The sequence below is a fragment of the Rissa tridactyla genome, chromosome 1, assembly GCF_028500815.1.
Source record: "Rissa tridactyla isolate bRisTri1 chromosome 1, bRisTri1.patW.cur.20221130, whole genome shotgun sequence".
NCBI lineage: Eukaryota > Metazoa > Chordata > Aves > Charadriiformes > Laridae > Rissa > Rissa tridactyla.
In genome coordinates, this window is record NC_071466.1 from 148,029,245 (window position 1) to 148,052,194 (window position 22,950).

At 35.8% G+C, this 22,950-nt stretch overlaps 1 protein-coding gene across 9 annotated transcripts in view; it reads right to left on the reverse strand.

Moving 5' to 3' along the window:
- Positions 1 to 5,219: 5,219 nt before the first annotated feature.
- Positions 5,220 to 22,950, reverse strand: part of AEBP2 (AE binding protein 2) — a 51,120-nt gene continuing 33,389 nt past the window's right edge. Inside the window, exons 5-10 of one of the 9 annotated variants that reach the window (XM_054217266.1) lie at positions 20,591 to 20,715; positions 13,241 to 13,308; positions 12,590 to 12,748; positions 9,234 to 9,347; positions 8,905 to 8,971; positions 5,220 to 7,590 (exon numbers count right to left, since the gene is read on the reverse strand). In XM_054217266.1, the coding sequence (XP_054073241.1) occupies positions 8,917 to 8,971; positions 9,234 to 9,347; positions 12,590 to 12,748; positions 13,241 to 13,308; positions 20,591 to 20,715 (521 nt within the window). In that variant the 3' untranslated portion in view covers positions 5,220 to 7,590; positions 8,905 to 8,916. Of the gene's footprint in view, positions 7,591 to 8,904; positions 8,972 to 9,233; positions 9,348 to 12,589; positions 12,749 to 13,240; positions 13,309 to 20,590; positions 20,716 to 22,950 lie in introns of those variants that run through there. The other 8 variants (XR_008468843.1, XM_054217284.1, XM_054217276.1 and 5 more) reach the window with 8 other exon arrangements.

The following is a 22,950-nucleotide window of genomic DNA, read 5'->3' on the forward strand; positions in this document are numbered from 1 at the left end:
TTTAGATTCACCTACCTCCCTAATACAGTAAACATTCTCCTTAAATATAATGCAACTATATGCTTTCAATTAAAACAAAACAACCCACAAACCAAAACACACAAAAAAACCCCCCAAAACCCCAGCCACAAACCATCACTGACTAAATTTTCTTGCTTCCCTTCATTATTCAAAAGGGCTACTGTCTGTCTGAAATCAGAGGCTGCTCTTCACCGTAAATGTACGAGAAGATCTTCTATCCTCCACTGAGACTACAAACATGGGCAAAGTACTAAGACAATGGGATATTGAAATTTGACAGAACTTTTGAACAGCATCCAGTAGACAGTACTCAAGTTTCTGTAAGTAAGCCAACCCAAGGGTATGCTGATCAGCAACTATCTCTCATCTGGGACCAAGTAAAGAGATTTATCGTATTACTTATTATTTGTTGCTCTACTACCAAGATTTACACAAGTGAAAAGGGCTATTTCTAGAATTAGTAAAAACAAATAATGTAGCATAAATCCCAGCACATTAATCTTCACAAACACCTGCAAGAATTGAATTTACCCCTTGCAGGCTGTCAGCAAACAGCCCACTTCAGTATGCAATCAACACAATTTTATTCTCTTTATGCTATGAACTACATTTCCTTATTCTGCTCTAAGTTACATTGTGACATCAAAGACATCTTGATTTTAACTCTTCTCTAGAAAACAATTAGAGATGGAAGTGCAAGTAGGTATGTGGGTGAGAAGCGGAAATAAATATGAGAAACTTGATGTATAGCTGACAGCAAAATAGCACCGGATCACCACAACAGGCTAGACCAGAACATTGCTTTTCTTTTTTGCCTTAAACTACTGGAAAGTAGAAAGGAAAAAAAAAAAATAAATAATTACGCATAGGGCATTAGAAGAGGTAGCTAGATCACAGTTCCTTCCAGCCTAGAACCGAGCACAGTATTACTAACTCTCGATCTTCAACAACTACCAAACTCACAAGTAGCATCTCCTTCTTCCCCTCTTGTCCAGGTCAACATGAAAGATGACATCCAGTACTGGTCCGAGTTACTCTATTAGCTCCAACAGGGCAGCTCGGCAAAGCGAGCCTTGTGGCTATCAACATTTAACTCCCGATTCTGCTCTCACCTCTGAAAATGACGGTAAGGTGCTACATACTGGAATTGGTATACATTTTAAAAATCACTTAAGAAATTACAGATAGAAGTAGTTTAAGATGAAGCCACAAGACAAGTTTTCAAAAGTTAGGACATGCAAGAATTATGGGTGCATGTCAAACTTTAATTTGGTCCACCTCTTGTACTAGTGCATGCTGTAATACAGTGTAAATGGATTAGCATGGAAAGTACTGGACAGATCATAAGCAAACTGGTTAATTTTTAAGGATTACAAAGCATTAAGAGGCAGACAACAGTATTCCAACTATGTATTTCATTAAAATGAAGAAAAATGCAAAACAGTGATTACTGAGATTTTGATAAAGCTACATCAAAACCCAAACATAGAACATGTTGGGTTGGAAGGGACCTTTGAAGGTCATCTAGTCCAACCCCCCTGCAATGAGCAGGGACATCTTTAACTAGATCAGGTTGCTCAGAGCCTCATCAAGCCTGGCCTTGAATGTCTCCAGGGATGGGGCCTCCACCACCTCTCTGGGCAACCTGGGCCAGTGCCTCACCACCCTCACAGGAAAGAACTTCATCCTCATGTCTCATCTAAACCTACCCTGCTCTAGTTTAAAACCATTGCCCCTCCTCCTATCGCTACATGCCCTTGCAAACAGACCCTCCCCAGCTTTCCTGTAGGCCCCCTTCAGGTACTGGAAGGCTGCTATAAGGTCTCCCCGGAGCCTTCTCTTCTCCAGGCTGAACAACCCCAACTCTCTCAGCCTGTCCTCATAGCAGAGCGCGCTCCAGCCCTCATCATCTTTGTGGCCCTCCTCTGGGCCTACTCCAACATACATATCCTGTAGATTACTGTACAAAGTACTGTATACTGTAGTATAAAAATTAAGACACATGGACATATATTATGGGGAGAATTTTTCACTGTAAAAGACAGGTGCTGTAATACAGTAGGAAAGCAAATTCTCAGTATTGCCTTCTCCAGTCAAAACCCAAAAATGCAGGTTGCAACACTGGTCTCCACTCATCGCCACAGTTTCTTACCTGGAAAGAGTAAATCCACAGCTCCTGTCTCCAATGTTCTACTTTAAACACAAAATATTAATCTCAGGTTTTTCCCCACCACTCTGCAAAATAACCTGAGATTTGACAGCATAATTAAATCTATTTGTTTTTTCTAGTTTATCAGCTATCTGCAGAAAAACATAATAGAACAGATGGTTTAAAAAAAAATATCTTAATCTTCCAGGAGTATGGGGTTTTATTGATGGTTAGATTTTAGCTCATCCAACATTAGAAAAAAATAATGGAGATTACAATAGTGAAGCCCTTCAACACTGTAATAATTCTTCTCATAAACACATTTTGAGAGATTCACCTCTGGTATTTTTACCTGATTCTTCTAAGAACTAGACTACAGCTGTATTAATATGAGCATTCATTCTTTTAAGTCTCAATTTGGTTTATGTAATTTCAAGCACATAGGATTTTAGAAAGGGCTTTACTGAAAAGGCACGAACAAACATATTCTTGATCTTAAAAATATGTTTTCCATCAGTATTGCTCAGAACAGTAGCGCAGGTGGCGCTTTTTTCCCTTCAGAAAATGTAATTCAGAAATCTTTATTAAAAGTTGAAGCAGCATAGTTTACCAAAGACTATTCTTTGCTTGGAATAAGTCAACACCAGGATAACTAACAGATCTAAGGCCATCTTTACTTCACTAAGAAAATCCATGCGATGTTAAGACCATCTTCTGCTGATGGAATGTTATCTTTAGAACATCTTGTTCAGAGCCACATACATATAGGAGCAATTGACAGAATGTCTACTTAGTAACTTATAGAAAATGACTGAAAGAAACAATAGATTCAGCTGCTTTTTTAAAAGCCAGCCTTCCTGATGAGATTATTTTTTTTCCTGTTGTCATACGCTAAGGTGACAAGAGAAATACTCATGATAGGTTCACGTGCAAGTTTAAAGTGTGAAGGCAAGAAAGCATTAAACAAGAATATATCATCAATTTCAGACTGAAGTGTTAAATAAGACTGCTTTTCTATGATAATCAATTCACACGCTGCACTGAAAAGCTGAAAGGAACAGAAATCAAACACTTACATTTCTATTATTAAAAACAATGCAGATTTAAATACAATTAACCTATTTGTTCCCAAATGAAGCTGCTCCAGATTTAATATGCAATTTAAATTGGAAACTACTGATTACCTAACAGAAGAAAAATATAGTGTTGCATATTATGCAATTCAGTCAAAATCTGAAAAATCACAGTAACTCAGAGAAACTTTTATGCAATATAAGTATTAGAAAAGAACTGATGTGTTTCTGTTCCATCCATTAAAGTGCTTTAGTAGACAGAATGAGATCTAGTATCAATCAATCAGCTGTATGCTACGCCCAAATGCTAGGAAGTCTTGCAGGCAAGAATTTCCTTCCACTTAAGCAAAAGGCAGAGATGTTCTTCATTGCCAAAACAGCACTCCTCATTCAAAAATCCTGACATTCAGCTTTAGAAAACTGTAAAATTCAAGCCAACGCATTCCAAAAAGGACTAGTGATTTTGGGCACAGATATTTGGGTGCACTGCATCTCCTGAAAAGTGTGACTTCCAAAGAGCTTGTTTTGCCACTTCCTCTTTAAAGGTGTCGCAGAGGCAAGATAACCCAAGACATCCACAAATACATTTGAGACTTCTGAAAACCCTTGCTGGTGTCACCCAACAGCAAAGGAGTAAACATTCCATCCCATGCCCTTTTCTGACCCACATCCTCAAGCATCATCACCTACCTTAAGGTGATAGTGCTAGCACAGTTCAAGCATATATAGTAGGCCAGAGCAAATAGCGACTAAAGTCACAGATCCAAGTTACTGCCACACCTGATCGGTTTTCAAATCAAACAGCTCCAACTGTAGCCATGATCTATGAACATATGAACAGTCTGCAAACAGGATCTAAACATAGCAGATGTCTTCCTGAGCATACGGGCTGGAAGAGAAAGCCTACTTAGTTCCAAATCACAGAAGCAGAGTAATTCATGTTGGGAAGGACCTCCAAGGGAGCATCTGGTCCAATCTCCTGCTCAGTGCAACAATAACACTGAATCTACACCAGGTTGCTCAGGGCTTTGTCTGGATCTTGAAAACTGTCAACAACAGATTTCTGGGATCTCTGGGAATAATCTGTTCCAATGCTTAACTATCCTCATAGTGAAAAATTACCTCCCATTTCAATTTATAACCACTGACTCTCATCCTCCTCCTGTGCAGTTTTAAGTGAGCTTGGCTCCACCTTCTTGGTAACTTCTTAGGTACCGGTAAGGCTGCTGTTAGGTTACCCCAAAGCCTTCTCTCTTCCCAGCTGAACTTCTCCAGCTCCCTCAGCCTCTTCTTGTGGAGTACACACTCCAGCGTATTTTGCCATGATTCAACTTCAACTGTAAAATTGGTTGTTTTCTTTTGCTCACCTTCTGTAATGTGTTAATACAGAAACTCTAATCAAAAAAGTATAAATTTAGGGGATTTATACAGTTACTCATTAAGGCAGCCTGGAAACAGACTGCAGCAAAGGGTAGAATAACTACAGGTTTGTCTTGGTGACATTTCTCTACAAAGAAAATAAACACTCCATCTGGGAGGGAATGCATTATGAAGGTATTTGGAAACTCTATTAAAAAAAAATGGTCTTGAGAAAGACAGGAGGAAACCTCTATATGTTACATCCCAAAACAATGGACATGGAGCTAGTCAAAAGGGGAGGGGCCAATTATTTCATTAACACTTTTCAAGAATAACAGTAAGAGCAGTAAGATTTTTTTCAGAACAAAAAGTGATCAATGTCTCTGAGCATGCTGTGCCAGTTCCATGTATCTGATAGTCTAACAAAACTGAAATTCATTTGGAGACAGACAAAAACCGAGGCAGAGATTTAGAGAGACATTGACTGTCACCTGAAACATAAAACACCACCGAGTAATTACATAATTTGTAGAATACAAACAACGTTCAAGCATAAGTAGTTTTAGCAATTCACTTTGATAACTTCAAGGTAAAAAACAGCCAAAAGTACACTTACCTTTTGACTACTATGGAAAGTTTAATTAATTCCAATGTATCGACTTGTTCACAGATGTTTTGAATTTAAACTGATTGTTTCTTCCACAGCAGAAGCTGCACCACAAAAACATCAGATAACACTTTTCTCAAACCCAAGAAAGTCACATAAGCAACTTGACTTGAATCCATGAATTCCTCATTTCGTAAATGTATTGTGTTAGTACTTACAGGGCAAATAAACAGTGACATTTTTATATTTATCTTTGAAAACTTCATTGAAATCTTACAATTTTGAAGCTAATTAGGTTTGTTTGCTTTGTTTTATTAGAAAAAATACTCAGGCAAGGTCTACAATCATCTGTCAATTATAAATGACTTACAAGAAACTCATGAAGCAATAAAATTAAAAAAATACAAATACAAACTATATCTGAAACACTTCTATTTGGCAATTTTATAACAAATCCAAAAAAAGAAACAAAGATTACGGATTACTTTATAGGTACAGAAAAAGCAGTAGGTGAAGTGCTCAAGCAAAAAAAAAAAAACAAACCAAAACACTGCATTTTTTCAAAAATAAAGTCACATCACTACAGATTTTATGAATAATACCCTTATTAAACAACCATTCCAGAACATCTTATATTAGTGGTGCTTTTAATCTGCACTTCATTTCGTTTGATAAGATTTTTTTTTGTGTATATAAGTAAAATTTTTAACCCATTGGAGCTAAGCAAGACTCTCGTGTCAGTACCAATGCAGAATGCATTTGTATTATATTAGGATATGCTCACTTCTGCAACCAAAGGGTTACTTTAAGTTTTATTCTATTTAATAAAAATTTAGTGTAAAAACTGCTGGTTATTAGTTTCACTGTAGTAAATTCCTCCCCAATAAGGAGGACTAACTCTGCAGTTTGACTGCATATATCCATACAAATTTTACATATTAGTTCCTTCCAATAGTAAGGAAAAAACTAATTTCATGTTCACTATTAGAAAGGAGCGCCATGAATTAATTATGGGTACTATTCATCCCTCTAAGATTTCTGGGAAGGATGTTCAATGTATTTTTGTTCTTACAACAGATATTAACAGTAGTATATAGTCCCTTAGGTATGTAAAAGAAGGTTTTTTTATTGTTAAGGAAGGTGCTTTTTTTTTTTTTTAAACAATTCTTCTGGCAGCACTAGTGAATTACAATATCCTTCAATATTATTTCTACCGTAATATATACATTTTAACTTTCATGCCTCTAGAAAAACATCTACAGTACATTTCATAATATAAAAATATATTACAAATCTGCTGAAATATTTACAAGCAATGTCCTATTATCTATATGCAACATTTTTGTCTCCATACAAAGACTAACAGGTTAGACACATCTCTATTTGTCAGTTAAAAAAATCCATGGCTTCTTGCTTATTAAGCAAGAAAATGATTTTACTTTCCTTTTCAAAGCCAACTTTGGTGCATAAAGGATTGAATTTCTAGATTATTTTTTTTAAAAATACCATTTTCTTTACATCTAGAAAACATTAGGCCAAATAAAAAAAAACGTATACTTTACAAGTGAATGGGGACGCTAAAGGGTCAAAAAAGTAAAATAAAACACCAATAACACTAACTGCTTAAGTAGAGGTTTTTCAAAAACCGTCCATTGATACGGATCACATAAAGGCAGATCTCATTAACATACTATACTACTCCTGAAAAGGGGGTCAGACATACTGCAACACTCTTAACATCTTTAAACCGTACTATATGTATTCATAGTTGATTGGAAAAGACAAGCATTCCATCAACATTTGTTTAAACATTATAATCCAACATATTTTAGGGATCTGCAAAAGGACACGAGATTACAAATGACGAATGATTACTATCCACCATACTCAAAGGGCAACAGAATAATCCCTTGGTAGCTGTTTTATTGTCTGTCATGTGTTATATTTAGTTAACAGTGACAAGAAGTCTAATAGCTTGTTAACAGGTCTCCTGGGAATTGTGAGTAAACGGTGATGGTTACTTTTTCTTTCCATCAAATATAAACTACTGTATTCACTAAAGAAAAAAGCAGCTTAAAGAAGCAAGCATGCAAAGCCTTTTAGTTGTTCCACTAAGTTGCCAGAAGAGTGTTCGCTCAGTCTCCCACTGTACCATTCCATGAAAATGTGGATATACAGTAATATATTAATATATTCCACGGAAGCATCAACTTCATTCACAGAATGTTTACACTAAGCATAAATATTTATCTAAGAAAAAAAAAAAGGATGGGATTTGACTAATGTGCAACTTTATTTCTAAATCCATTGTCAGTGACTAAGACTGCAGGTGTCCCCACTTTCTTGGTTTTTACCTCTTCAACCTCTTCTGGGGCATCGTTCTGTAAAAGAAGATAATACAGTATTACATAAAGACCCTGAGATGTAGATTTGAGTCAGCTAGAGTATACTATGAAATCTTGAGTATATGAAATTTACTTTCATTTAATATCATTAAAACAGAAAGTCATTTTAGATGATCCCGTATTAGTGTACATTTCAAATAATTATTTCAAACTTTCTATCGGAGTCATCATTTTAGCATGACGTTAATAGTTGCCCCTGAATTCCCTTAACTACTTTTTTCCCTTGCAATGTTTTAGTCTTCAAATTTATTTCTTTCCTCTCCCACAGCTGGTCCTGCAGCTCTTTTTAATCATACACTGATCTATACTGCTAAAAATCTAGTACAACATTGTGCGAGGGGACCTTAATTTTATTTGGGAGAGGTAGAAAGGGTTGCTCATTTTTCTCCAAGGACTTAATCCCAAAGATCATTACATTTTTATTTTAAAATGTTATTTTTTCCTTTTCAAATCAAAAGAACATACAAGATTCTGCAAAGGTAATCAATATAAAGATGATTAACACCTAAATTAGCTTATAAAACAGTCACTGTGTTAAGCAGTTTTAAAACACACAATCCCAATTTCCTCAGAACATTTTCATGATTTACTGTTAACATCAGTAATTCATATACTATAGTAAGTATTTTAAATACTTACATTTACAGAGATAGCAGATATAGTATGATGATTTATTTTCATATTGTAAACCAAGTTTTCATTAATTTGATTAGTGAAATACACTGAATATTAAAGGTGAACTGAAAAGCTTATCACATATCAAGACCTCAGATTAGTGTTCTAGTTACTTCTTTAGACACTAAGTCGCTGGATGTTAAGGAAGAAACATAGGAACACTGAACTTCTGTTATGGCAGGAAAAAAAAACTTTTTTTGGACCCATTTTCATGAATTTTTAATATAAGCCCATAAATAAGCATTTTTGGATGTTCAAGAGCTTAACAGTGAATTAAGCATTTCAGATTACCTTTAAAAACTGTACACACAGAGAACTGTGAGTACTGACAATTACGTGAACACACTAATAAAGAGAGGGGGGGAAAAAAATCAGGAAATTATTATTAGAAACGAGATGGATTAGAAGCCAATCTGAAGTCCTAAAAACACAAATGTGAATGCAGCTTAAAGACAAGTAACATGTACTGTCCCCTTCTGTCCCCCTCTAATCTTGTATTAAAAAATAACAGTACTTGTACACAAGTACAGATTTCAAGGTAATACTGCATGTATTACAGTTGAATATAAAATATGTAAAGATAAATTTGGACTTTAGAAAAATTGGTATACAAACCAGTATGTGATCTTAACAGAAGTGATCTTTCAGGATTCCACTGTATGTACCTCCTTTACTAGAATTTCTGTACACCAAGCACAAAAAAGTAAAATACACTTGGTAAATACACACATTCCCCGTTTCTCAGTAACTAGAGTTCAGTTCAAGAAGTTAAGTAATTCTGAAACAACTTAAGACCTCAGAACTTAACTCCTGGACGCTGACAGGATCAAGGCTACCTGGTCTGGTGTATAATGCATTAGCAATCCCGATTTTCCAACGTCAAAAAGTTAAGTGAGGCTTAAGACTATACTTAAGTAAAGAAAGTTTCAAAATTAGGATGTTACCTGTATATGTTTGGGTCCAGAAGCAAGGCAGTATCTTTTGGTAGTTTTGATAAATGAACTACTTTAGTTTTTAACTGATGTCGTTCACTTTCATTTACCCACACATCAGGCAGACTATGAATAAATAAATAAAATAAAAATATTCAAAAAAGATCAACTGTTTTTCTTACCATAAAATTATGCGGTAAACTAGTACATAAGAAGTTTTCTAAGTAATCTTCACATTTCACTGGTGTGAGGAAACAGCCAATCTTTACACATTATACTTCGAAGCTTTTCATGTTCTCAGTGTGAAAGAGATACTGAATAGAATTTAGATTATTCCAGAAGAACACTAAACCAAATATAAAATGATAATGGCACTACATTCTCCATTTTAACAATTTAATGTGAAAACAGGTAGCAGGAAAAAAAAACAAAACAGATCTTGGAAAATACTTTATTTTACTGGGCATAAAATTCTTTGACGCTGTCAAAAAAAGTAACTACAGGCCAGAAAACACTGCAGGCCCTGAGCTTCGAGTTACAGTAATTTGCTTGCTCCAAGTTCAAAGCTTTCAATGGCAAAACACTCCAACTTTGCTGAATTTAATGGTTTGATTATCTTCTGAGAAAAAACAGGCAATCACCACAATATTTTGGCTCTGTAACAGTCCTCATTGTGAGATAGAATAAAACTTTGTCTTTACAGATTAAGGGGAATTGTTGCTTCAGTGCCACTTGCCATGAAAGGTGGGGAAGTGGGCTGGAGATAACATATACAATCGATCTACATTTTGTACTTTAATTCTTCAAAACCAAACACGCCTACTTCAGAGTGGCTTATTGCATTATTGCTTCTTTTACTTAAAGTACATTGCGTCTTTAAGGCCCTGCTGAGTTTTTCAGGTAACACATTGTTAAGAGATGCACTGGGCTTGCAGAGGTCCATCAGTGTCTTACTGAAAACCCACTTTCCCGCCTCCTTCCAAAAGTTAGCATTGACCAAGGCTGTGCCGAACAAACAAGTGATCCATTTTGCTTCCACCACGGAGGGGAGAATGAACTAAAGAACAATGGCCCAAAAAGAAAAACACAGAACCAAACCCCAACACCTTGCAATTATTTTCAGCCCACAAAGTTTGGGGAGGGGGGTTTGTTTGTTTGGGTGTTTTTGTTTGGTTTGGTTTTCTTTGTTGTGTTTTTGTGTTTTGTTTTTTTTTTTAACGTGGCCTAGGAGACAAAAATTAATTTCAGGTTGGGGAAAAAAGCTGAAGTTTGTAATTAATAATTCTAACATTTTGAAACAAGTGTCAAATTGAGAAACTCAACATTTAAGACTATCTAAATGAAGCAGTTCTTTCTCTGACCAAAGCTATACACAATTTTAGATTTTTGCAAATTATTAAAGTGAGTTTCTCCAATGATACTTTTGCCTTTTCCGATGCAGGTGGAAGAAAAAAAATTAAAAAAGGGGGGGGGGGGGGGGGGGACGACACACAATCACCCCTAACAAAATCCATATTATCTATTAAAGTTTAATACGGATCATGAAAGGTGAAAAAACATCATAAGGCTTTTTTTTTTTTAAATAAAGCTAAAATCCGATTTGGACAAGCAACAATCGGTAGACATTTTCAGTAGAAGCTATATGCTTCTGCTAAAGAAGATGTAAAATGATACAAACAGCAAATAAGACTTTTCACATACAAAGACTATTTGAAATATACGTAAAGACAGCAACTCAGTAAGCTAAGAAGTACTGGCATATAGACTAAATCCCAGCTTTATTTCCCTCTTCATAGGAAGGATGCTGAAGACTAGCATTTACTTTTCCTGAAAATATACTTCATGTACAGATAACCTGGAGCAGTTTAACAGTTTCTCAAGATGACTCAGAGTAGAAAAAGTTAAACTGTTATTACTAGCTCCATCTGAAAGACTGGTAAACAGCTCAGCGCAACGGAAAATAATCATCCTGACTGCATTCAACTTTTCCAAAGTGTGAGTACATTCACTGTGTAAGACTGATGACATGAGACACGATACCATGGCATTTGCTGTTCTTAACTGTAATAATCAAGATTAAATTGAATCTACCAAATACTCAATAATTCAAAACTACACCAATTCAGTGCAGGAAATATACCCTCTACCTAACCCAACCAAGATGCAAGAAATATCAAAAATAAAGCACATTGTTCCTTTGACCTGACCAATCAAATCTACATTCTATCAGGGATGTCTGACACCACTGAATAACTTGTCTTCTCCAATGCACGGATACTAATATTGTATTCATCTGCATAAGCAAAAAAGCCTCGTTCAACTCTTTATTAGAAAAAATTTTTACTTTCATGTTCCCAGTGTGTTACATGCTTTTTCAATGCTTTTTATCTTAAAATGCAATTAACTGTCTTTATCTGTAATATTTTAATAAGAATAATTTCAGAATGCTCTTATGTATAGTATTAACAGCTGTCCTAAAAGGAGCAAAAAACCTACACTTTTCACTACAATATTTTACTGATTCTCTCGCAAGCTGAATTGAAACTTAGGGCCCACAGGGGCTGCAATGAGCAGCAGAAGCTACAGACACTTTAAAATTGCACCAAAATGACAAACATTGCTGCAGATAAAACTTATCAGCAACCCTAGTCCTCTGCAAATAAAAGTTATAATAGAAGCACACTGCCAAGTTCACACTACTGCACATGACTAACTTGGGATGCTACAAAACTGAGTAATTTAAACCACTTCATCACAGCAAAGGTAAATTTCTGTTATGCTAAGCCCTTGCATCACCACCACGCTCAATCACTTAAAAGCAGCACTGAATCTAAAAGATCTCCTTGTTCTAACAGTTAATTGCATGAACGATGACTATTTCATCAGAAACTCATGTATCCTTACCTAATGAATTCTACCAATTTAGAGATATGTTCCTGGTAAAACTGAAGTTCCTTTTAAGAAAGGGCCTCTAAACCTGCATGACCTACCTAATTGTGAAACTATGCATCTTAGTGTGCACTAAATGTCCCAGTAGCTTCATCTGTTTTCCTGGACTATGGATCCAATAAGTAAATTCTATTGTAATTATTCTTACCCTTAAAAGCAAAAGTAATTACTCACCTTAAAACTTGTGGAAAACAGGGAGTATACAGCTACTGCCTCTCCTAAAACTACTCTGCCTACTGTTCTCCTACAGCATAGTGGAAACCAAACATTTATTCTACTTTTACATATAATTAAGATGAAAATATTTGCACATAAATTCTTTTCTGTGCCAGAAGAAAGAAACGAGATCTCAGCTTTTTCAAAGTAGTAGATGAATTATTTCTAAAGTACACTTACTACTTCGTATGTCCCATGCATACCTGAGGGCAATACCTTTGTCCTGCATTACACACGAGGCTACTCGTTTGGAACAAGGTAGAACTTTGAAAAAACAAGAGAAAAAAGGAGCCAAACATGCTGGAGGAGTATTCCAAGCTCTGGTGAGAGTATCCAAAGAAGCAGCAATACGAGATGGATACCTTAAAGGGCCAAGTGTCGTTATTATACTGTTAAATTGTGGCACTTATACAAAGGTTCTCATAGTTACACTGATGATTGTACATTTTTCAATACCTGAAAGTATTTTTGGATCATGATGAATCAGTGGGTAAAACAAAGTTGTCTCAGTAATAAATTTCCTTATGTATACGGCTGGCAAAACCAACCTGAACTCCCCATTCAATAATTAGAGGACCTTGTTATTAACACCCATAGTGACAAAATGCATCAAAAACACATCTTCAAATTTACCTGAACTGGTATATCAGAGTCTAAAGACTTGAAAGTTAACGTAAAAATCATTTAAAGCATTACTTATTTTTTAAACTTCTAAATTACTTTTTACAAAGCATTTTTTTTAAACATGAACTTTAATGTTCAAAGGCACAACATATTTTAGTGACAGTTCATTAACCCCATGGTAAATCCTTCCGCATTTAAATCCTATATCATATCACTAGCAATATACTCACATGTCCTCTGGTGTCCAATGAAGCAAGAGTTTTATTTTTCCAGAATCTTCTTTTCTTTTAGCTATTACCTGATAATAATTACATAAATTATAATTAAAACCAAATCTCCAGATTTTTAAAATTTTTTTGCACAAAAACTAATGCTCTTCATGTTCAACTGGACATTCATAAAAGGCACACTGTTCTATTCTTTTAAAATTTTATTAATTCTATATATAGGCTGAATGTACGTATCGCTACTCAAGCCATTTTTGGCGAGGTTTTCCTTTAACATTTGCCTATTGAGTGGTCCCTAGGAAAAAAAAAATTAATAAAATGCATCCTGTAAGAAGTCTTCTTTCTTTTAAAATAGTTCAAATTTTTAAGTGGCTACTCCTAACACTTTGAAGAACATACATTCCTCTACAAATTTGCTCATGTTGTTCCACAATAGAAGATGCAAAAAACTGATGTAGCTTATAGTTAAATTACAGCACAGCATAACAATAAAATCTTCTCTCACAAATGCTTCGACATCTGGACACACTGTACGTATAACTTCCTAGGTAACCTTTACTCATTCGTTTTCAATACTTAAGCCAAGCACTGAATGCGGCAAAGGCTACTTGGAAGAACTCACAGGTTTACAGAGGTTTAATGCATACATAACGGGAACCCTTAACACTGTATAGAGTACACTTGCTACTATTGTTATATGAATAACAAAGCAAGTGATGTGTCAAAAACCTATCAACAATTGATGGAGTTTAAACAGAACATATGTGCGTGTCCCAGACAAGAAGTGACAATTCCTCTCTCATGGTTTCTCATGCTAGCTCACAGTAGACCAGCACACAGGACGCTCTCACAGAGAATAACATTTTATAGGTGCAGGACCCTGAAGCTAGACTCCCACCTTCAGCCAAGACAAAGTTGGAAATACGCACACAGAAAGTATGAAAAAGAAAACTGTTCATTCAGGTAAAATATATTCTTTAAAACCAGCATTCAAAAGGTATCCCAAAAATTTACAGTATCCAGAAAAATCGAAGAGCTGTTTGCTTCCTCTTCTACTGATTTACTCTCAGCTTCTCCTTTACTACACATCACAATACTTCATACAGATTTTCCTACTTGCTTCAAACACCAGTTCTCCCACCTTCTGCACCTCTGAGCATAAAATGCTTATTAAATCTTTGAAAGATTCCACACACAGCAACTGCAGATACTGTGAACTCCAAAAAGTTTACCAGAGAACCTTTAAAGCACAGAAATACAGAAGGGTGGCAAGTGATCTTTATGAAACAGACTTTAGTCTATGCTTTTTTTTAGTATATGCTAAAACGTAGCATATGGTGAAGTCCATAATCTTCATCAACCAAAGCAATTTCCCACAACTGAATATCATACTAGATTAAACTTAGTCATGACATTTCAAGGAATTCACAAATTTGTTTGAAGTTTTATTCTTACAACTGTGCAGTGATCCTCTACACAAAAGTAATGCAGAGAGAAGTGTCCTTAGATTTAAGATCCAGATTATTAATACAGCTATATTTGAGATATCTGAAGTTATCAATATGCTTGTAGATGAGAACTGGAATGTTGGGTTTGGGTGGCAAGGTTTTGATAGTGAGGAGCTACAGGGGTGGCTTCTGTGAGAAGCTCATAGAAGCTTCCCTATGTCCGATAGAGCCAACGCCAGGACTTGCTGATGGCCAAGGTCGAACCCATCAGTAACGGTGGTAGCACCTCTGGGATAACATATCTAAGAAGGGGGAAAATTGCTGCACAACAGCAGCTGGAATTGAGTGAGAATATGCAAGAGAAACAATTCTGCAGACACCAAGGTCAGTGAAGGAGGGGGAAGAGGTGCTCCAGGTGCTGGAGGAGAGATTCTTCTGTAGCCTGTGGTAGAGACCATGGTGAGGCAGCCCATGGAGGTTAATGGTGGAGCAGAAATCTACCTGCAGCCCATGAAGGGCCACATGCCAGAGTAGGTAGATGTGCCTGAAGAAAGCTGTGACCCCATTGGAGACCCATGCCCGAGCATTCTGTTCCTGACGGACCACACCCCATGGAAGGGACCCACACTGGAGCGGTCCATGAAGAACTGCAACGCGTGAGAAGGGCCCACATTGGAGAAGTTCATGAAGGACTGTCTCCCATGGGACAGATCCCACGCTGGAGCAGGGGAACAGTGTGCAGAGGAAGGAGCAGCAGAGACAACGTGTGATGAACTGACCGCAACCCCCATTCCATATCTCCTTGCAATGCTCAGGGGGAAGGAGGTAGAGAAGTCAGGAGTGAAGTTGAGCCCAGGAAGAAGAGAGGGGTGGGGGAAAGGCGTTTTAAGATTTGGTTTTATTTCTCGTTACATACTCTAATTTGATTGGCAATAAATTAAATTCATTTCCCCAAGTCAAGTCTGTTTTGCCAGTGACAGTAATTGCTGAGTGATCTCTCCCTGTCCTTATCTCAACCCAGGAGCCTTTCATTGTATTTTTCTCTTCCCTGTCCAGCTGAGGAGAGGAGTGATAGAGCAGCTTTGGTGGGCACCTGGCATCCAGCCAAGGTCAACCCATCTTGTATTTGAGATTTTGAATTTCTAAAAAAATACTGAAGCCTCACACTAAGAGCTTTTAAACCAGGTTGTCATGTGATATGGAAAAAGCCATCCAATGGCCTTAGAGAAGCAATAAATTAACTACAGTAATGCACAGTTCTTCCAAAAGGAGAAGGTTCCAATTAGTTAGCCCCAGTTTTAGGATGTCTCATTTAATATATATTCACAATTCTTCTGGAAATGGGATAGGAAGGCAGAGTGAGAAAAATCTGCTTTTGACATCCAGCAATTCACAATAAATTGAAGGAATGCTCCCTGTAAGAACTGCAATAGGGTGTCATAGCGGGATACTGTAGATAAATGACAGTAAAAATACTTTTTTAAGTAATCTTTGCCAATTAGACAAAGTTTAACTGACTCTTGTATCAAAGAATACTACACTAAGAACTTTCCTCTTAAGCCTTAAGCCACACCCACAACAGGATACTTCCTTTCGCTAAGTTTGGAGCAGGGATGAAAACCCTGACTTTTTAAGTAAAGATTTAGAAAGCATTCCTCCAATCCCTTCCAACTTCAAGTTTTAGCCTTTGCCCAGAACTCAGCTACTTCTGCAAACTCAGTTTCTTTGCTGTAGACTGGAGCACCTCAACCTGGAACCGAATAAAGATAAGTTAAAGCTCACTTCTCTTCATCTTTCCTATTGAACACCATATATTTTTCTTCTACAGTCCAGTTCATTCTCAAATTAACCCTCAAGTTTTAAGGAGACACATATGTTCTCTCATGTAATGCAAGTATCATGGATACCACATACTGAAAAGTTTACAGGTGACTTTTTTAAAACGTTAGGCATATGGACACGGTAAACTAGCTACACACAAATGAGAAGACGATGTTATTCTCCCCAAGCTGCTCTTCATCCTATCTAAAACTTGAAGAACATGAACTAGGAAACCATACAAAATACACAAGTCACAGACTCATGTTACGTCTAAGTATTAGTTAAAGCTGAGGTTGCCGTCCCTCTATCACACAATAAATGGCACCGCTTCTACAGGGGTTTAGAGTATAATACATGGTGACTCCAGAACCGTAGATCTGAGAGAACCAGACAGTATCATCATCTGTATTCTCCAACAGGGGAAAAAAAAAAAGTACAAACTCTAACAATAACAATTTCTTATTTTCACAAATATGCAGTACAAAATTTAGGACTCTGCTGTCTTGCCATCCCCATACTGACGAGAGACATTTGTAAAAACTCAAAAAATGAAACACTGATGTGTAAAAAAAAAATTTAGGGCACTTCAAGTATTGCCTTAATTATACCACTGCAAGTACCATTCTCTTATTCTAGAGCCCTAGTAACATCTTCAAGCAATCAGTGCTAAAATAATGGCTTAAACCAGTTTTCAGATGCACAAAGAAGTTTAATAGGAGGAGAAAGTAACTTTTAGCAGTAGAAAATTAAATAATTTTTCATAACAAAAGAGCAAATCATATATAATACATGAGAGCTATGAAAAAGTTATAGCTAGGATGCTTTCGCATAGAGAGATACACTTGCATTCAACGTGAATTTTGCACTTTTTCTCCCATATCATTGCCTTCTCTTGTCCCTACTAAGTAATCAATACTCAAAATCTGAGCAATTCATTTGCTTTTGACCGGGATGAAAGATCCTCTCTCCATTTATGGAACACACCTATTTTTGTTTAATATAAAAGTAGTACGTTACCTTTTTTTAGGAGACAACAGAAATCTGGAATCTATAGCTGCCATTGTTTTTTCCCAGGTAAATTTTGAAATTGTCATATTTAAAGAAATTTTTATAAAAGGTTAAAAAAAGATATCCACTTGTATCACAGTTAGTGCAATGAAAATTTTACATACCCTAGCCAGGCTAGAGTCAGAAATAAAGCCATGATGCAGACAAATGCAAAATGGGGGAAAAGAGCAGTTAAAAAAATATTTGCTATTTTAACACTAATAATCAGAGCTTTATGGTCAAGTCTGCAAAAGTCACAAATGAAATGGAAGAAATCTAGCATGTCTAATAATAATGCTCTGAAGATTCAAAAATATTTTGTAAAGAACTTAAGTCCATCTAAGTTTTTGATTTAAAAATATAATTCATCCAATAGACATATGCTCAATACAGCTTTATTTGAAAAAACTCTTACTATATTCTCTAAATTTCATGCACTGTCCCAGAAGCAGAAGGGAAATTTAATTTGAATTTATCTCTGTGAAGGAAACACCCATCAAAGTTGTCTCAAATCAGAAATGGAGTTCTGCTGACCTCTTCTGGAAAAAGAAAAAAATTTCACCCTATAAATTGATACGCATCTTACTTCTTTATTCAGTTACTGTGTTCCAAAGTTTTAAGACTTCAAAACACATGTAACTAGTATCAATACATGTGATCAATGATCTGAAATATCTAAAAAAGCTAAAACCAGTGAAGAACAGTTTAGTATTCAAATATTTTACAGAATTAATTCTAGCCATTTCAAAAAGCTGGGTGGGGGGACGGGACACGGACATGACAGGGTAACCTATAAGCTGCATTTTATCAGTGTGATATCTGTTCTTTAGGTTAAATGGAAACGCCTGACTTTTACCATCTGACAATTCAAAGAATCAAAGTACCAAGAATTTGACTCCAATTAAAACAAATAAGCCCAAAAAAAAAATTAAGGAAGAAATGAAAGGTGAACTCCGAACAGCAAAAGCCTTTCTTCAAAAAGGCCTTATTGATTCTACAGCTTTCAATATAAAGAAAAGGGTGAGTTTAAATTAATATGTATATATAAAAAAATATAGATATATATATAAAAACAGAAGGAGTGCCTTTTCATAGGAGATGAAAGTATCTACAGTGACTGCTTAGAAATTCTTCACATTAGTGTTTTTTCACTAGGATATCCATCCTGTAAAATACTGCATTGTGCTGACATTACTCTTATGCTGCATAAGAAAAAAAAATCTATATAATTTATGTCAGTTTTCAGATAGCAAGACAATTTTACCTTCACATTTTTCAACTTTCAAATTAACGCCCCTGATAATTACACGTTTTTTTCTTCATCCGAAGGTGGACCACACAAACCATATTACACTAATTTAGCCAGTCACCATTCAACATCAATGTCCTAATGCTTCTAAGTTATGAAAAATGTGTTTGCATCTGAGGTGAATGTTAGCTCAGTATAACAGCGTACGTCCGTGAGACTGCTTCTATTCTACCTTTTCTTTTTAAAGCAGAGTCTCATCGCTACAGCTGGTGTCCAGCACAAGCCCACACAACTGTAGCAGCACACTAAAACAGGGTAGCAAAGTGCAGCATAGGGCTGGAATCTTAGAGCAGTTCTCCCACTGGTACCACCTCTCCCACAACTGACGTCTAAGCAATTTCAGATCTAATCAACCCCCTACCATCGAGTGACATGTGCACAGATAAGCTAAAAGGATTTTCACCACTTCCTCCAGGTTAATTCCAAGCAGTTTTAGAGTACATTCCTCCCTCTAATTCCATCTCCTTATGAATTATTCCACTAGCCAGAGGTGAGCTTCCACAACCGCGCAGTCTGTCTGGATAACCTTTCAGATTAAAGCAAGCTGTGAATTGGAAGAGAATCCGCTTTTCTCACAGCATTGTAAAAATCCATGTTGTCCATGAAAACTAGAATAAGATTTAAATACAGTAACAGCTAAGCCACCTGCAAAACTCCGCTTGCAGCTGGTACTCAACGCACATAAAGTCCAGGAGTAACCATTTATGAAAAACTTCTAATACAGGCCACAGATATTTATAACAACCATCAGTCTTGTAGAACAGGATGAAATAAGTTTCATGCATAGAAAATCATCTTTTATTTACAGAAAGAGACTGACAGTTCAATAGTTTGAATCATATGTTCAAGTTAAGCCATAGCTGAAGACACTGCAGTCGGCATTCCTCCCTTGGACTGCAGTTCATCTTGCACCAGTCTGCCCATTTTGTCCCATCCCTTAATTCTTTTCTTCAGCTGAGACTCTACCTTTTATGTGCCCATATCACCCAATTTGGTTAAGAAAACCTGAGGTTATATATAAAGCTATTTGAGCTTCTGATCCCTATAGCCCAATTCAGTATTTTTTCCCCCCCACTTTTGACCTTTTCTAAATTAATACTGATGTCTATCCTATCCAAACAGAAGCAAAATTAACAAAATAGGCTACGGAAACAGGACTAAAGGCCAGTTCCCCACCTGGTACTTGCTTCCTTCTAGCAATTCACTGACATTGTGGTGATAAATTTATTAAAAGAAAAAAAAAAAAAGGGTGACAACAATACATTTCTTCAGCTTTATATCTTTTAAACTGAAAAAAAAAAAGGAATAAACATAAATTTCAGATCAGCATCTCTAAATATTTAATTATACAGTTACCCTCAAAATTCCTTGTGATAAATTAGCACTGTCACCCACAACTATGGAAATGGCATCTGAATTGCATTCTTAGTTTGAAGATATAACCAAATTTTTCTACAACACATACTTTCTATTAGATATCTCCCCAGGTGTATCAGACAGGAAGTGTTGCAAGGTATTCAGTTTGTGAGCTAGAACAACTGCTAACACTACTTTTAAAAAGTTAATTTACTAATAGAAATGGACAAATCAACAATGTAAAATACCTACGAATACTTATTTCTGATTAAATGCCTATAGCAATAAGAGGAACACAGAAATCTTTCTAAAGTATTAGATTTTTGAAACGCGTAGGTAAACAAACAGACTGCAAAATATGTATATACTTACAGTACTATGAAATACAACACTGTGGCCTTTTCCTAAACTTTCTATATGTGCTGAGAGGTTAAAGCAGATGGCTCGATGTCTTATAGCATCCAGTGTTTGCGCGTCAAAGAAGTCATGAGGTCTTGCTAGAAAAAAAAAAAGGAAGAGAGATCCTTAGTGTCCAACACATTGAAACCATTCAAACACATTCAAGCATGTAAGTAAATCTGAAGTGTCATTAGTAAATCGTTTATTATTATGGCAGTAGCACTACTTTATTAAAGAGCTGTAAACACTGCTTTAACTGAGAGGAAGAAATGACTCAAGAGGGGCACAATTGATTTAAATTTGGTCAAAACATACTCCTTTTAGGTAATACAACTATTTCGACAAACTGAATTACACTCACACTTTTTTCTTAAGTTTCAAGTGAATTCTACTCTTTCTTAATATTCAAAATTAAGAATTCATTAATTTTACTGAGTACCTCTGGGAACTTCCATTGCTATCATATCTTAAAAAAAAAAAGTCCCAGTACAAAAAACCTAAACCCATAACTCATTAATAAATGTGAGTTCTAATTTAATGCAAAACCAACTCAGTTAAGGTTATGATGTTTATGGGAACTTAACTGTCCAAGTCACCCTTTGAGCACAGTCAATAGCTCCAATGTTACTGCTGTGACTTCTTAAAAAATAGTATTAAAGTATTTCAACACATGATAGTGCATACAATCAACATCTTAAAAGCAGAATTACACCTGTACCTTATTTCTTAACCTTGTTAAAAACAATCTGCTCAGATCTAATTTATAATCACTAAAAAACCCATCTATTTCCAGTGAATACTGGGATGCTGATAAGAGATCAACAATGGCACTGAAAACAAAACTGCTTGGTACTGCAGAGGAACACAAATAAAGGATTAATAAAGAATTATTGTGAACATACAGAAAATACTAGCTCGCCAAGAAATATTTGATCTCCAAGGAGCAATAATGCTGAACAGTCACATGAAAAAATCCAGACTGCTAGACACGTTTCTTTCTGCGTATAAATAGTGATTCCATGTTCTTTAATTATTAGTAAACAGATTATTTTCTAGATAAGAAGCACCAACTGCATCACATACTACACTTCAATTTATAATAAGTGCAATTAACATCCATCAGATACGTTACAAGTAGTCTAAAACCAGCAGGATTTTCCTTTTAGAAAACGACTTTTATAGCAAAGTTCTTCTTGAATAACAAAAAATTATTGAATTCTGATTTGGAGTGTAAGGAAGGTCTATCAATTCTACACTAAAAGTATTTTAACTAAAAAATAATTGCTACTAGGCACATATTTGCATACCGTTACAAATATTTCACAAAAAATTTTAAAAATATACAATACAGCAGTAAAATTACATGACCAATAAAGTATGAATGAAAGTAATCATTTTTTTAATGCCTTGAGAGCAGTAATTCTCTGTACAACACACTGAAATTAAAACTAAGAATAGTTGATATTACATTATCAACTATATATTATCCTGTAATCTGCAATAACAGTAATTTGAAGTTCTGTTGTCTTCATTTAAAACAACTTCGATATTCCTTTTCACCAAGATTATCTATCCATTACTTCAAAACAAGCTACAAATTCCACTTAAAGCTAGTATTTGCTACACTCCTGGGACTAGCTGTTGTTAAGCATTCATCTGTACATTATGTTCTGTCCGTACTCTATCTCAGTTGGATACTGCCAATTAGGCAATCACCACACTGAAATGTTTTCTCGCTGTAAGTGGTAATGTAGAACCGCAGGCTCATGCTGCAGGTGGTCAGTGATGCAAGCATATAAATATTTTATAAATAAATATGAGGGAGGAAGGAAGGGAGGGTGGAAAGGAAAAAGACAACCCCAAATTTTTGCTTTTGGTTTCATACAGCACATTGCTTCATGATTTACCATTGGATAATATTCAACAGATGCAGAAGAAAGGGCACCATTTGTCAAAGGCATATGAATAGTTTTATTTCATCCTTATAGAGTGTTAATGCTGTATCTTAAATCTATTCCCTCAAAATTATTTTCAGAGTCAAATGAATTAAAATCTTCATACCAGCAGCCTACTAAATGAAACCCCAAGTCTTATGTGACTAACATAGTCCTATTTACAGTAAAGTTTCATTAAAAGTAAGTTTCCTTGTCTCTCATTTCTCCACTGAACTCAATTATCATGCTTGTTAGTAACTATAGTGTCATCTTTGCTATTGGAAAAGCAAGTGACAACACTGTAAATATAACCTCAGGTTCTGAAAAATTCCTTGTGGTAGCTTCAGCATAGCAATACTATGACCTATTTTAGGGATACGCATTTGCAGTGTTTGGCTC